Source organism: Dromiciops gliroides, chromosome 3 (genome assembly GCF_019393635.1).
Source record: "Dromiciops gliroides isolate mDroGli1 chromosome 3, mDroGli1.pri, whole genome shotgun sequence".
Classification (NCBI taxonomy): Eukaryota; Metazoa; Chordata; class Mammalia; order Microbiotheria; family Microbiotheriidae; genus Dromiciops; species Dromiciops gliroides.
Genome location: NC_057863.1, coordinates 656154137 through 656169016, shown reverse-complemented (window position 1 = coordinate 656169016; position 14880 = coordinate 656154137). Strand labels below are relative to the sequence as shown.

The window sequence follows — 14880 nt, the reverse complement described above, 5'->3', positions numbered from 1 at the left end:
TCAATTCAGTGATTTAATTCCATATTGATATCTTCCTGCTCATGCCTTCTCACTAAGATTATCTCCATTTTGTTCTGTATATGTCTTGTATGTACATTATTGCTTACATGTTGTTTCCACGACTTCATGTGCTTGAGACCATGTGTTAATCTTCCTTCTTCTCTTTAGTGAGAACATACTCATCTTTTGCATAGTAGTAATATTTTACAGACTGAGGAAGGGAAAAATGAGTGCCCCAAATGAGTGATTTCATTATTATAGGAAAATCTTAACCTCAATTGCCTCACTAAAGTCACTTAACCTCAATTGCCTCACTAAAAAAAAAAAAATAATGAAAAAGAGGAAAGAGAGAAAGATAGGAAAATGTAACTAGGATCTATGGGAGAGAGAGAAGAAAAAGTTGCCTCCCCCCACAAGTCCCAGGCCACAAAGAGAAAATTCCTGGGCCTGTTAGAGCAGAATCTCCCAGCCAGTCTGGAAGACAGGCATTCCCTACACACAGCTCCAAGCTAATTGGCTGGTAGCATTCAAGTCCACTGATTGCCATGATTTGAAGGCAGTCCATGAGTAGAACATGCTGAGGTCAGAGTTCAGATCCTCTGTCAGGAACAAGGATTTGTGAGGTAACTTCCTGACACGGGGTTGACCTTAAATCAAAGGTCAACCAGGCTCTTTCAGCAGGAGGTGGGCAGGCGCGGGGTTGGGGGGGGGGGGTCCTGGTAATAATTTTCTCACTGGGTGTTGGAAGAACTGAGAGAGGTGACTGCTGAATCACTGTTGTTATTTCCTGTAACATCATGGAGAATGAGTATGACACCTTAGATGAATCACATTCTCTTCAGACAAAGAACAGCATCTCCATGTATATAGAGGAAAGTAGATATGGTCTATAAACTATAGGTTAGTGATCTTGACTTTGATCAATTCCAAAATTCCAAAATATAGTACTAATGGGTTCTGTTGGTCTCTGCAAAGTATCTTGGCATCATTAAGAACAGATGGATAAAGCACTGGCCCTGGAATCAGGAGGACCTGAGTTCAAATCTGGCCTCAGACACTTGACACTTGCTAGTTGTGTGACTCTGGGCAAGTCACTTAACCCCAATTGCTCCACAAAAAAAATAAAATAAAATAAAATAACATGGATAAAGATTTAGATGGAGCACATAGTTGATTTTTGTTGTTGTTGTTTTAAAAGGGACTCAAGGGAAAACAAAAGAAGCTAGGGGCAGGTAAAAGAGGATGATTATTGCTAAAATATTTCCTGTGAGAAGTCAAGAATGCTAAATTTCGGAATGAACTGAATGAGGAATACTAAGGGGAAAGTATCTGGGAAGCTACCATGTTGTATGACAAAATCAGAATTCTAAAGGATATCAATAGGTGAAAACATTGGCCTAAATCTAATGAGATTAAAATTAAATAAGGGCCTTTGTAAAGTGTTATATTTGGATTTAATATAAACTCTGCAAGTGCAGGTTGGGAGAGGCATGGCACCACTGATATTCATCTAGAAACAGTATTGAGATTCAGCATGGTTTAGAGATAATGCAGGTAGTGAATTCACCCAGGATACCTGAATTCAAATCCTGCCTCAGATATCTACTAGCTATGTGATGATGTCACTTTTCAGAGGCTTAGTTTTCTCATCTAGAAAATGTGCTTCCTACTTCAAATGATTATTGTGGGGGTGGAAGTTTCAAAATCTTAAAACACCATAGAAATGTGAGTTGTTGTTTTTTGTTTGTTTGTTTTGGTAAGGCAATTGGGGTCAAGTGACTTGCCCAGGGTCACACAGCTAGTAAGTATCAAGTGTCTGAGGCTGGATTTGAACTCAGGTCCTCTTGAATCCAGGGCCTGTGCTTTATCCACTGTACCACCTAGTTGCCCCATCATTGTTGTTTTAATGGACTATATGATCAATAAGTTAGGAGTGTGATGGGGCAGTGAAAATGGCTTATTGAGTGTGATACCAGACCACGTTGAGAGAACAGCACTGGTGGCTAAAAGGGGTCCAAGGGATAAAAGAAATGTTTCCATCCATAATTCAAATCAGTGAAAATAACCAATCCTTTAAATGGAAAATAATCTCAGCCATCTTTTTGTGGGTTCTGCTGCTCCAGGAGTTGTTTTCTGGCTGTATTTGGAGGGGTTTTTTGGAGTAATTGTGTCAGGAAGTCTGAGTGGTTATGGCCTTTCCTCTGCCATCTTGGCTCTGACCCCAATCTCAAGAAAGAGAAAATAGCCAAGACTTTAACTTAATGGATAATTACCTTCATATGACCTTTATAGAACATTCAGCCAATTTCAGGAAACAAATTGATTCAGTCACTGATTTAAGCTTATATTGGTGCCTTCATGCTCAGGCCTTAACTTTGTGATTATCTCCATTTTATCCTGTATACGTTTTTTATGTATGTGATTGTTTGCACTTTGTCTCCCCAATTTTACGTGCTTTGAAATGGTATCAATCCTAATCCTTCCTTTTGGTGAGGAAGTACTTGTTGCCAAGTATCCAACATATTTTACAAATCTAATTGATATATTGTTATTTAAGATAATAATAATGATTATCTCCATAATTAATATTATTATGCTAATATTATTTTGATTATTTCTTTACCTTCTCAGCATTTGCTGTCAAGGAAAACAGGGAAATAGCTGGGGTTGGGTAGGATAGGATAAATGAATGAATGATGGAGGCAGCTAGGTGGCACAATGGATAAAGCACTGGGCCTGCATTCAGGAGGACCTGAATTCAAATCCGACCTCAGACACTTGACACTTACTAGCTGTGTGACCCTGGGCAAGTCACTTAACCTTCATTGCCCTGAAAGAAAAGATGAATGAATGACTATCTAAATGGGGTTAAAGAGGCTGGAAATATAAAATGGCATTTAGTTTTTGTACTGACCTCCAAATTAACCCAGTTTTGATATAATTTCTTCTCACAAATGGTAAAACCTTGACCAAGTGGAGCCTGAGGGTCAAACTGCCCCACTTTCACCAGAACTTCAACGTCATTAGGCAGCATCCCGAAGTTCATGACATCATATTTAGCCATAGGATTCTTTTCCTCATCCCAAACCACCTGGTCCCCAGCAGTGTTGTTAAAGTTGATGTTCCTCAGAGATGAGTGAAGCTAGATGAAAAGAGAATGTAGTCACCTTTACTATCCATAGGGAAGGGAAACAATACCAAGATCAGTGGGAAAGGAGGAAAACACTAACACACTCACTCATCTATTTACTTATTCTCTCATTCATTCATCCATTTGCTCATGCAACAAATATTTTTCTAGGCACATCCTTTAAATCATGAAGCACCATAGATGTGGAAGTCTCAAGGTCTGAGCATGATGCTATTGTTACAGAACTAATTTTTTCGAGTCCTGCTTTGTCTCCATTTTATTGATGTAAGCAATCAGAGATATAATTTTCCCCCTAAGTAACACTTTGACTGCATCCCATAAATTTTAGCCTCTTGTTTCATTGCTGTCATTTTCATTTCATACCATATACCAAGACAGGGTCAAAAGGGTGCACAATACCATAAGTAAACTAAGAGAGCATAGAATAGTTTGTCTGTCAGATTTATGGATAAGGGAATAATTAGGACCAAAGAAGATATAGAGAGCATTATAAAATGCAAAAAATATAACTGTGATTATATAAAATTAAATAGTTTTGGTACAAAGAAAACCAATGCAACAAACATTATAAGGAAAGCAGAAAACTGAGAAAAAAATTTACAAGTACCTTTGATAAATGCCTCATTTTGTAAATATATATAACTTTGTTGAATTTATAAAAGTACAAATCACTCCCCACCTGATAAAGGGTCAAAGGATATAAACAGGAAGTTATTAGACAAAGAATTCAAAGTTATTAGAGCTACATGAAAAATGTTCTAAATCACTATTGATTAGATTAAAACAACTCTAAAGTATCACCTCATACCTATCAAATTGGCTAATAAAAAAAAAAGGAAAATGTTGAGTGTTAGAAGAGATATGGAAAAACTGGGAACACATCCAACCATTCTGGAGAGCAATTGGTAACTGCCCAAAAGGCTATAAAATTGTGCATATGCTTTGATCCAGCAATACCCCTACTAGGTCTACATTGCAAAGACATAAAAAAGGAAAAGGACCTATTTGTACAGAAATGTTATAGCACCTCTTTTTGTGGTGGCTAAGAATAGTTAATCAAAGGGATGTCAATCAATTGGGGAAGAGCTAAACAAGCCAGGTTATATCATAAAATGGAATATTATTGTGCTATAAGAAATGACAAGCAGGATGATTTCAGAAAAGCCTGGAAAGACTTATATGAACTGATGCTTAGTGAAGTGAACAGAACCAAGAGAACATTGGACACAGTAACAGCAATATTGCTCAATGAAAAACTGTGAATGACTTAGCTAATTCTCAGCAATACCATGATCCAACACAATCCCAAAGAACTAATGATGAAGCATACTATCCACCTCCAGAGAAAGAACTGATATTAATTGAATACAGACTGGAGCAAGATATTTTTCACTTTCATTTTTTTTCTTTTATTCAACCCTTTTTGTGCAAAATGACTAATATGGAAATGCTTTACATAATTGCATATGTATAGCCTATATCTGTTTACTTCTCAGGAAATGGAAACAGAAGGAACGGACCGAGGGATAGAATTTGGAACCAGAAATTTTAAATAAATATGTTTTAATTTTTTAAATTACATTATAAAAAATAGATATTTGAAAAGTGTTAAATATTTAATGAGGTATATTTTGTTATAAAGCAAATAATAATAATACATTTACCTCAAGTGAATTTTCATTTGAAAATTTTTGGCTGTTATGAAACTGCATAGGTTGGTTTAAAGATATAGCTTTAACATATTAATAAATATCAGGTATTTGCTATACATCTGAAGCCCTAGAATATGGCTAGTTTTAATTTATAAGTAAAGGATAAGTGAAAGGTTAACTGTTAAGGAAACATCAAGAAAAACATTCAAGCTCTAAATTGTGTTTAATGAAGTATTCTTTTTAAGGTAAAAATTCTTGGGAATGTAATTTGCTATTGTTTTGAGATTTAATTACAGGGCCCAGTTGTCTAAATTGTCATTAAGCCAGTAATAGAAAATGTCACATGCTGTAGTCTGGGAACTGCTAAAGGTGGATGTTTGTGCCTGGGAAAAGTTCGGGGGAAAACCATGGCATGGCCTAAGGTAGGATTCTTTTGACTTTATTTCCTCATTGATTTCCTTTCTGAAAAGTAAATTTCCCAACCTGCTTAATCCTGAGGTTTGTTTTTTATACCCTTTTACTACATGATTGGCTGTCAAATATGACTCATGCGTGGAAGTAAACTGAGCTAAGAGAGTTTTTCCCCTATAATGTTATATGACATTACTAGAACTATGTCCCTCCTTTCCTTTTATAGCAAATTTCTGTAATCAAGAAATGTTATAAGTGTAATATTGACTCTATTAATTACAGATTGATACTGGAATATCTCCGAGGTACTATAATAGCATGCAAGTATGAACATCATACAATTTTAACTTTTATTTGTGGTTAAATTATAATGGTATCCTCCCAAGGGGAAATGATTAGACAAAGTAATAAGACAAAGATGTAATGCAAAAGTTTCCTAATTAAAACAGATAGTAAATTTTGAGAAAGCAACAGGATTATACTATTTTCTTTAAGGAGTATATAAATGTATATGATTAGAAATTCAGGCCGTGAGTATGTTTTAATAATGACTTCAAAATTGAATCAAGGATTTGACATATAAAATTGTATGGAAAATAGTAAAGGAAGTGAATTTTTTCATTTCTAAAGTGTCTAATAATTGTATAAACCTCATAAATTTTTTAAAGAATCTTATATCAGAGATAGGACTTAGGTAAGGATAGTAATAGCAAACAGTGCCATAGGACAATGCCTGGAGCAGCAAAACTCACAGAAGAATGTGCTGAAATCATCTTCTAACAAAGAATGGCTTGGAAGGTCAGAAGGAGGGAGCTGCTGTGCTGATACAGGAGTGGAACCCAACCCCACAGTCACCCTGACACAGATCCAGTCCCAGGAAGGCCTCACCAGAGAAGGAGACCCCAAAAGACTCTGAATCAGCTGAAGTGGCAGTGTCATCTGGAATTAAGCTCACAGTGTGGTGAGAGGGCTGAGCCATTGGCAGGGGGGAGACTACAGGGGTCTATGCTGGTGCTGAGGCAGAACTTGGGTTTTTCACCCCTGCTGGGAACAAGGAGGTAGGCTTGAGTAGCAGTGGCCCAGGTGGGGGAGGGGCACAGGGTCATCAGAGCTAACAACCACAACACATAAAGCTGGTTGATTAGCAAGTTGGTCTGGGGTCATCTACTCACCAGGGAACAGGCCAGGTGAGTGAAGAACCTGATCGTCCTTAAATCGTACCACCTGGGACTTCTGAAGCTTGGGATACTACAGCCTAGAAACAGTGCCACACTTTAAGGAGCTAAAAGTCAAGTAAAAGAAAGACAAGATGAGCAAACAGAAAAAGGTGAGGACCATAGAAAGTTTCTTCAGTGACAAAGAAGATTGAGATGTATTCTCAGAGGAAGGTGTCAACGTCAGGGCCCCTATATCTAAAGCTTCCAAGAAAAATATGAATTGGTCTCAGGCCATAGAGGTGCTCAAAAAGGACTTTGAAGATAATGTTAGAGAGGTAGAGGAAAAAATGGAAAGAGAAATAGGGGTGATGTCGGAAAGACATGAAAAAAAGTCAACAGCTTGAAAAGCCAAATTGGCCAAATGGAAAAGGGGGCACAAAAGCTCTCTGATGAAAATAATTGCCTAATAATTAGGATTGAACAAATGGAAGCCAGTGACTTTATGAGAAACCAAGATACAATAAAGCAAATCCAAATGAATAAAAAAGTAGAGGGCAATGTGAAATATCTTCTTGGAAAAACTGCTGACCTGGAAAATAGGTCCAGGAGAGATAATTTGAAAATTATTGGTCTACCTGGAAACCATGATCAAGGAAAGAGCTTAGATACCATCTTCCAAGAAATTTTCGGGGAAAAATTGCCCTGATATTCTAGAAGAAGAAGGTAAAATAGAAATTGAAAGAATCCACCAATCACTCCTGAGATTCCAAAAGGAAAACTCGTAGGAATATTATAGCCAAATTCCAGAGCTCTCAGAGAGAAAATATTGCAAGCTGCCAAAAAGAAAGAATTCAAGTACTGTGGAGCCCCAGTCAGGATAGCACAAGATCTAGCAGCTTCTACATTAAAGGACAATGCCATAGGACCAGAGGGCATGGAATATGATATTCCAGAGGGCAAAGGAAATGGGATTACAACCAAGAATCACCTACCCAGCAAAACTCATCATAATAATCTTCCAGAGGAAAAAATGAGACTTTAATGAAAAAGAGAATTTTTAGGTATTTGTGATGAAAAGACCTGAACTGAATGGCACATTTGACTTTCAAATACAAGACCCTAGAGAACCATAAAAAATTAGAGTTGAGGGACAGAACTGGGGTTGTGCAGTGGGTGACTGTCTTGTGTCTGAGGCGAGGTGTTGGCTGGGATCCCCCTGGATGCTTTGTCCATTGTGTCACCTAGCTGCCCCATGATGACATCTTTTGGGTTAAATTGTGGGGTGAGAGGAATGCACTGGGGGAAGGGGAAGGGCAGAGGTAACATGGGGTGAAATCCTACATGAAAGAAACAGGAAAGGGCTTATGGAGTGGGGGAAGATATGGGGGAGGATCAGGGCAGTAAATGAATTTTACACTCATCAGAAAAGGCTCAAAGACCTTAAACTCCTCAGAGTTGCCCCAATGAGGGATTAACATACACACCCAATTGGGTGGAGTAATCTATTTAATCTGGGCAGTAAATGAGCCTAACACTCCTGAGATTTGGCTCTAAAACCTCAATCTCATTAGAATTGGCTCAAGGAGGGAATAATGTACACACTCAATTGGGTGGAGTAATCTCTCTAACCCTGCAGGAAAATAGGAGGGGAAGGGGATAAAGAGAGAGGGGCAAAAGAAGGAAGGGCAGAGTGGGAGAGGGGACAGACAGAGGCAAATTCCTTTTGAAGAGGGATAGGATGAAAGAAGATGCATAATAGAATAAATATCATGGGGGTGGAGGGCTGCTAGGTGGTGCAGTGGATAAAGCACCAGCCCTGGATTCAGGAGGACCTGAGTTCAAATCTGGCCTCAGACACTTGACACTTACTAGCTGTATAACCCTGGGCAAGTCACTTAACTCCAATTGCCTCACAAAAAATAAATATCATGGGGAAGGGAATAGGATGGGAGGGAAACAGTTAACAATAGTAATCATGATAAAGAGAAGTGGGGGGGGATTGTATAAAAAAATATTTATAGCAACTCTTTGTGGTAGCTAAGAATTGAGAATCAAGGAAATATCCATCAATTGAGGAATGACTGAAGAAGCTGTGGTATATGATTATAGTGGAATGGCTTTGTGTTATAGGAAATGACCAACAGGATGATCCCCGAAAAACCTGGAAAGACTCATGAACTGATGTATAGTGAAGTGAGCAGAGCTGGGAGGACATTGTGCATAGTGACAGCAGTATTGTTCAACGAGCAATTGTGAATGACTTAACTACTCTCAGCAATACAATGATCCAAGACAATCCCAAGGGACTAATGACAAAGCTTACTATCCACCCCCATAGAAAGAACTGATAACAAGAGTACTTGTGGATTGTACATATATAACCTGGTTGCTCTATTGTGGAGGTGGGGAGGAAAGGGAGGGAGGGAGGGAGAAAAATTTGGAACTCTAAATATTATGAAAATGAATGTTGAAAAGTACCCTTACATGTAACTGGAAAAAATAAAATAAATGTTTGTTATAAAAAAAGAAATAAATAGCAAATTTTATATAAACAAATTCTCAGAAGTTTCAAGATCAGAAAACCAAATTTACTAAATTGTATTTTCTTTTTCCTAGCAGAATTGCCTAGGAAGTAGAGAAGCAGAGCTCTCCTTTAAAGCTGTCCTGAGAATAAAACCTATTTTTTAAAAAGCTATCTAGGAACCAGACTACTACATGAGACATCTGGGACTGAAAATGTGCTGCTTAATGGACATTGAGAATGGGTTACTAGGATATAAGGAGACTTGATGCTGATTAATATTGGTGATAATTATTGTATTGCTTTGGTCTTTTGTTTCATGATTTTTATGTTTCAGTTTTCTTGGTTACCTTAGTGACATGTGACTCAAACTTTTCAAAATTAGTCTATTGTGAGACCTCTGAGTAGGTTGATCTATAACCTGACATTAATGCCACCTAATTAATGTAATTATGACTATGAATTCATGAAAAACCTTATAGTTTTCTCTTATGGTGAATTGGAGGGATTGGTTAATAGTGGGAACTAAGTGAACCATATTGACTCTATATTGTGACGTAATCCTAAAACCAGCTTAATATCTATTCAATTATGTGTCTAGTCCAACTTCTGTTTTGTGACAAAATTTATTCACTTGTGGGAAGTAGGGGGAAACTTATTGCATTGTTTAAACCTAGCCCTGGGTAGCTGTGAAACTGGACAATCTCTATATACTGTTTAGAAACCCTTGTAACGATTGGAATAATGCCACCTGCTGGAGACTTACTGTAGAAGAGTTCCGCCCATGAAGCAAAGGTCTTTGAGGGCAAGACCAGGAGTCCTTTCTTTGGCATCAGGAAGTGACGCAGGCTAGTGGGAGGAGGAAGGAAGAGACTGGCGCTCAGTCTCAGGCTCTTTCCTTTGGACTCTGGTGGAGAGCGGAGCTAGAAATGTGCTCTCCCTTTAATAGATAGGAATCTAGGCCTTTCTCTCTCTTTACCAAAATTCTTATTCTCCTTAATAAATGCTTAAAAGTCTAACTCTTGCTAAAGCTTATAATTTATTGGCGACCACTCATTGGATATTTTAGACAGACTAGCTAGAATTTTAACCCTTAACACCCTTAACCAAGGAACAATGTTTTGCTGACCAGAAACTCACTCAGATCCAAAGATTGATGCAAGGAGTTTTCTCCCAAATTTACATCTCAAGCAACCCATATGTCTTATCTGAAAACAGCCCCAAAATTGATCAACCAGTCATTGGATACATACATGTTAAAGATATTTTGGTAATAGGACACCTCTTTTCCTGAATTCATGAAATTGCACCTGTTTACTCCCTACTCTCACAGCTGCCAACCTTGTAGATGTGGACTCCTGGAATATCTAAAGAAAGCCCCCAATCCTGATGAACAGCAGAACCCTCTAGGGACCTGAAGGTTTGTCTAATATGGACCCAGAAGCAGTCAACATCCAGATGAGATAGATGTCCCAAGATTCCTGATGAGGGTAGAGTACACTGTCCTAGTGTTTTTTCTCTTTCCTTTTTCAAGGTGCCCATCCACCAAGGCCCTGATTTAAATATGTGCTGGAATTGTCTCCCTCTCCATTCTTGTATTTGCTTGTAAGCAACAACAGCTAGGCAAGACCAATTTCTCCACATCTGCTTATGCTCTTTGCCCCACTAGGAGTTTCTCAAAGCTACCTGGGATGTGCTTCCCACATAATCCCCTCAAGGAACTAACCTCGTGGGGTAAAAATGCCAGTCTATCCTTGCTTAGGGGGAGGGGCTAACAAATTGTTGGATTTGCCACTTCAATCCTTAAACTCACTGATCTAATCCCACAGCTGTCCCTTCCTTATTAAACATTTAGCATGTGTCAAACACTGTGGTAAATGCTGGTGATACAAATACAAAAGTAGACAGCCCTTGTATTCAAGGAGCTTATATTCTAATTATGAAAATTACCCACATTGAGTATGGAGACTTCTGTGTCAAGATAATGGAATGTGATAGATGAGATTTAGCAGATACTCAGGGGCCCACCTGGAGATTAAATTATACTGATTGGATTGCATAAAGTGGCTGACTCCTGAATGGATTACTGGCTGACTTCTAGTTAAGCACATCTGGCTGGTACTTAAGGGTCCTTAAGAAAGCATGGTTCTCAGAAGCTGAAAAACCTTTGAACTTTGAATTTGAATGACACTAGGCAATCAGTTTGAAGAACCTCCCATTTCTGGGAGGGGAACATGAAGCAAGAAGGAGACACTTAGTCAGGCTGTTCACTTTCTTGGGCTGTGAGACATTGGTGTGGTGGCAGGGAACTTCACAGGGGAGTTTAGGAAGGTGAGGATTTCAGGCTATAAGAAATCTGTTCACCATCTTTCTTTTTCTTTTACTAACTTTCAATAAACCCTTAAAAAACCTAAACTCATTTATCAGTGATTTTAGTCAGTTCTCACATTTAGAAATTTAAATTATACACTTCAGGGGAGGAAAAAGACTAGGCAGAGTGGAGATATTCCTAACCCATAGCATCAGAATATTCCGTCCTTTGGAAGACCAAGAGCACTTTGGGCCAGAAAGCTATAAGGATGGTGAGTGGAGCCACAGGTGGACAATTGACAAAGCCCAACCAGGAATAATGGCAGACCTGGTAGGGTCATGGTTCATGGTTCTAGAAGTGAAAGGGGAAAGGGAAGAGAGGAAACAGAGACAACTTTATTTTAAAGAAAAACAATATTGAATGACATCACAGTTTGGATCAATGCAATGACTAGCCTTGATTGCAGAGGATTGATGGGAAAATTACTCCATTCCTCTTGTTAGAGGGGTAGTGGATGGAGTCTAGGGACAGAAAGAGACATACATTGCCAGATGTGGTCAGTGGGTAAATTTGTTTTAGTCAACTCTGATTCTTAGTAACAAGGCTACAGTCTGTTGTTGAAAGGTCATCAAAATATGACATTAATTTTTCTAAAAGCATAATTAAATCTGTTTTTAAGAATGGCAATATTTTTTAAAGTGAAGATCATGCCGTACTTCAATGAAATCTCAGAACAGTACTAGGGAAGTGGATAGGATTTCTATAAAACATGGTTTCTTAACCTCTTCAGCAGCATGCTTCTCTTTGCAGAAGAGCCTGTGGATCCTTTCTCAAAACCATATTTGTTCCTGTGTACATTTTAATTAGAAGTTAGTGAAAATAAAATTGACTTTTTTCCATCCATTTTCACAGATCCCCTGAATTTGAATCATGGTCACTTGGGAGGTATCTATCAATGTACTCTGGTTAAGAACCCATCATCTAAAATAATGACTCCAATTCTCCATGTGATTCTCACAAAGATATTTTGTGGAAACCTATGTTTCATTCAAAGAATGGGTTGTCACCTAGAAGGGTTTCTATAAAAAGGGAAAAGGACCCATATGTACAAAAATATTTATAGCAGGTCCCTTTGTGGTGGCAAAAAATTAGAAATAGCAGAATGCCCAGCAAATGGGAAATGCCTGAACAAGTTGTAGTATAGGGATATAATGGAATACTATTGTTCTGTAAGAAAAGATGAGCAGGCATATTTCAGAAAAACCTGGAAAGACTTAAGTGGACTGATGCTAAGAAAAATTAGAAGAACCTGGAGAACATTGTAAACAGTAACAGAAACATTGTGTGATGATCAACTGTGACAGACTTGACTCTTCTCAGCAATACAATGATCCAAGACAATTCCAAAGAACTCATGATGGAAAATGTTCTCCACATTCAGAAAAAAGAACTGTGGATTCTGAATGCAGATTGAACCATTCTGTTTTTACTTTTTGGTTGTCTTTTTTTGTTTTTGAGGTTTTTCCCTTTTGTTCTGATTCTTCTTTGACAATATGACTAATGCAAAAATAGGTTTAATGTGATTGCATATATGTATGTATGTACTTATATGTGTATATATGTATATGTATGTGTGTAGATGTGTGTGTATATATGTGTATGTATGTGTATGTGTGTGTATGTATGTATATATGTGTGTATATATGTGTATGTGTGTATATATATATCAGATTGCTTTCTGTCTTGAGGAGGAGGAGGGGAGGGAGGGAGGAAAATTTGGAAATAAACTTATGAAAACAAATGTTGAAAAATACCTTTACATCTAAATGAAAAATACTAAAAATACTTTTATGATAGAAGAGTTTCTATAAAGGGCTCCATCCCAAACCAGATAGAATAAAAAAAGAAGGAATTCCCTGAAAGAGTGGAATTAGTGCTATATAGGGAGGGCAGTTAAATGTCATCAGGTTCCTGAATCCAAAAATTTGGTCATGGTTTTTTAACAAATAATTTGACACATATTATACATTTGGTGCAGAGTACTCTCCTAGGCACCAGACTTCAGAAAAACTTTCCTGAATCTCTGGTGGGAAGACCTAACACTTCAGAAAGAAAGGATCCAGTACAATAACAATTAGTAATTATGGATAAGTTCCCAGTATGATGCTATATCCACAGTTCTGTGTCTGAAATAGCTCTGAAGGAGTTTCCCCATTAGACTGTGAGCTTCTTGATGAAAGGGACTCTCTTTTCCCTCTTTTTGCTACCCTAACACTTATGATAGTAGGTGGAAGGTGTTTAATAAACATTCATTAATAGGTTGAAAGCATTAAAACTCAATCAAACTTAGGAATGTCCACCTGGGAGCCTGGGGAATTTCAGTGAAAGCTTAAGAAAATCCCAATGACAAGGAAAGCCAGAAAACCAAGAAATAGCCATCTAGATCTAACAATGGCTATCACCTCATTACCTGCCAGGGTTGAGGCACCAGGCACCCTTCGTCTCTCACAGATCCCATTTCCAATCTGCTCTGGAGAATGCCATGAAGAGCCCAGGCCACAGCATACACAGCATTGTAGAGGAAGTAACTGAGGCTAGACATGGTCATGTCAAAATAGTGCAGAGGCAGCATCTCCAAGGAAGTATTCAGTGAACAGTCCTCTTGCTCAAGTTTTTCTGACACATCTGGACAGTCAAATGCTGAGACCCAGAAACTCTTAAGGAAAATGTCTCCAGGGTATTTGGCTGGGGTGACTGTCCTGAGAAAAGCTTTGAAACCAGGAATCTCCCTTGTCTGGTGTGAAAATATGAGAGCTCCATGAAAAGAATAAGCATCAATAATACTATGGGGCCTCATGGTGACATCCCAGTGTGAGGTGATTATCCAAACCTTGAAAAATGGAATAGCTGGTGGCTGTGAATACCTCAGGATCATCAGTGAGTCTGTGTCTCCATGGATGATGATCACCTTAGCTGATGATGCCACGATTCTGGGCATGAAATCCACCTGGGATTCAGCATGGCGTCTCTCACTGACAGGGATCTTCTCTGTGAAGGCCACACAGGCTTTGTTCCTCCTCATCTCTTCTCCCATGTCCCAGAGGAACTTCTCACCTCTCATGTCATCTGGGACAACCAGCCCCACCCAGGTCCAGCCAAAGTGTAACAGCAGCTGGACAATTCCCAGGTGCAGGGAGTACTCCTGAGGGGCCATCTGGTAGAGGGAGGGAAACTGAGCCTTGTCACTCAGGGCAGGATCAAATGGGCCATAGCTTATCTGGATGGGAAAGAAAGATGGATCTCACTGGACTATATTAAAGTGATGCTGATGCATAGCAACAAATTTCAATACATTAATGAATCTACTGAGCTTCATTAAAATGAAAAAAACCAATGTGGACTGTTCTAGGTATAGTGAGGGAAATCTGATCACCCCAAGATTAGTTCAGCTGAAAATCAATGAGTAGATAACAAGATTCTGATGGTTCTAAATACTTCAATGCCTTTGAACCTCCATGACTGCTTTCCTATATAGAATAGGGCTTCTCCTGACTTACTATCCCTGTTTGTGGCCCCAAAACAAACTTCTTTGGTAAAATTGATACATCGTTACTATTTGTTGGAGATGTTGGTAGTTGAAGTGAAGCTTTCTTCAAGCAAGGTGGTATTCCTCAGGA

The 14880-nt window shown here is 38.5% G+C and overlaps 1 protein-coding gene across 1 annotated transcript in view; it reads right to left on the bottom strand.

Annotated features, from left to right (window-relative positions):
* Positions 1-14880, bottom strand: part of LOC122748332 (vomeronasal type-2 receptor 26-like) — a 43357-nt gene that overhangs the window by 14889 nt on the left and 13588 nt on the right. The window contains exons 3-4 of the mRNA XM_043993991.1: positions 13674-14480; positions 2915-3142 (exon numbers count right to left, since the gene is read on the bottom strand). Of these exons, the coding sequence (XP_043849926.1) occupies positions 2915-3142; positions 13674-14480 (1035 nt within the window). The remainder of the gene's footprint in view (positions 1-2914; positions 3143-13673; positions 14481-14880) is intronic.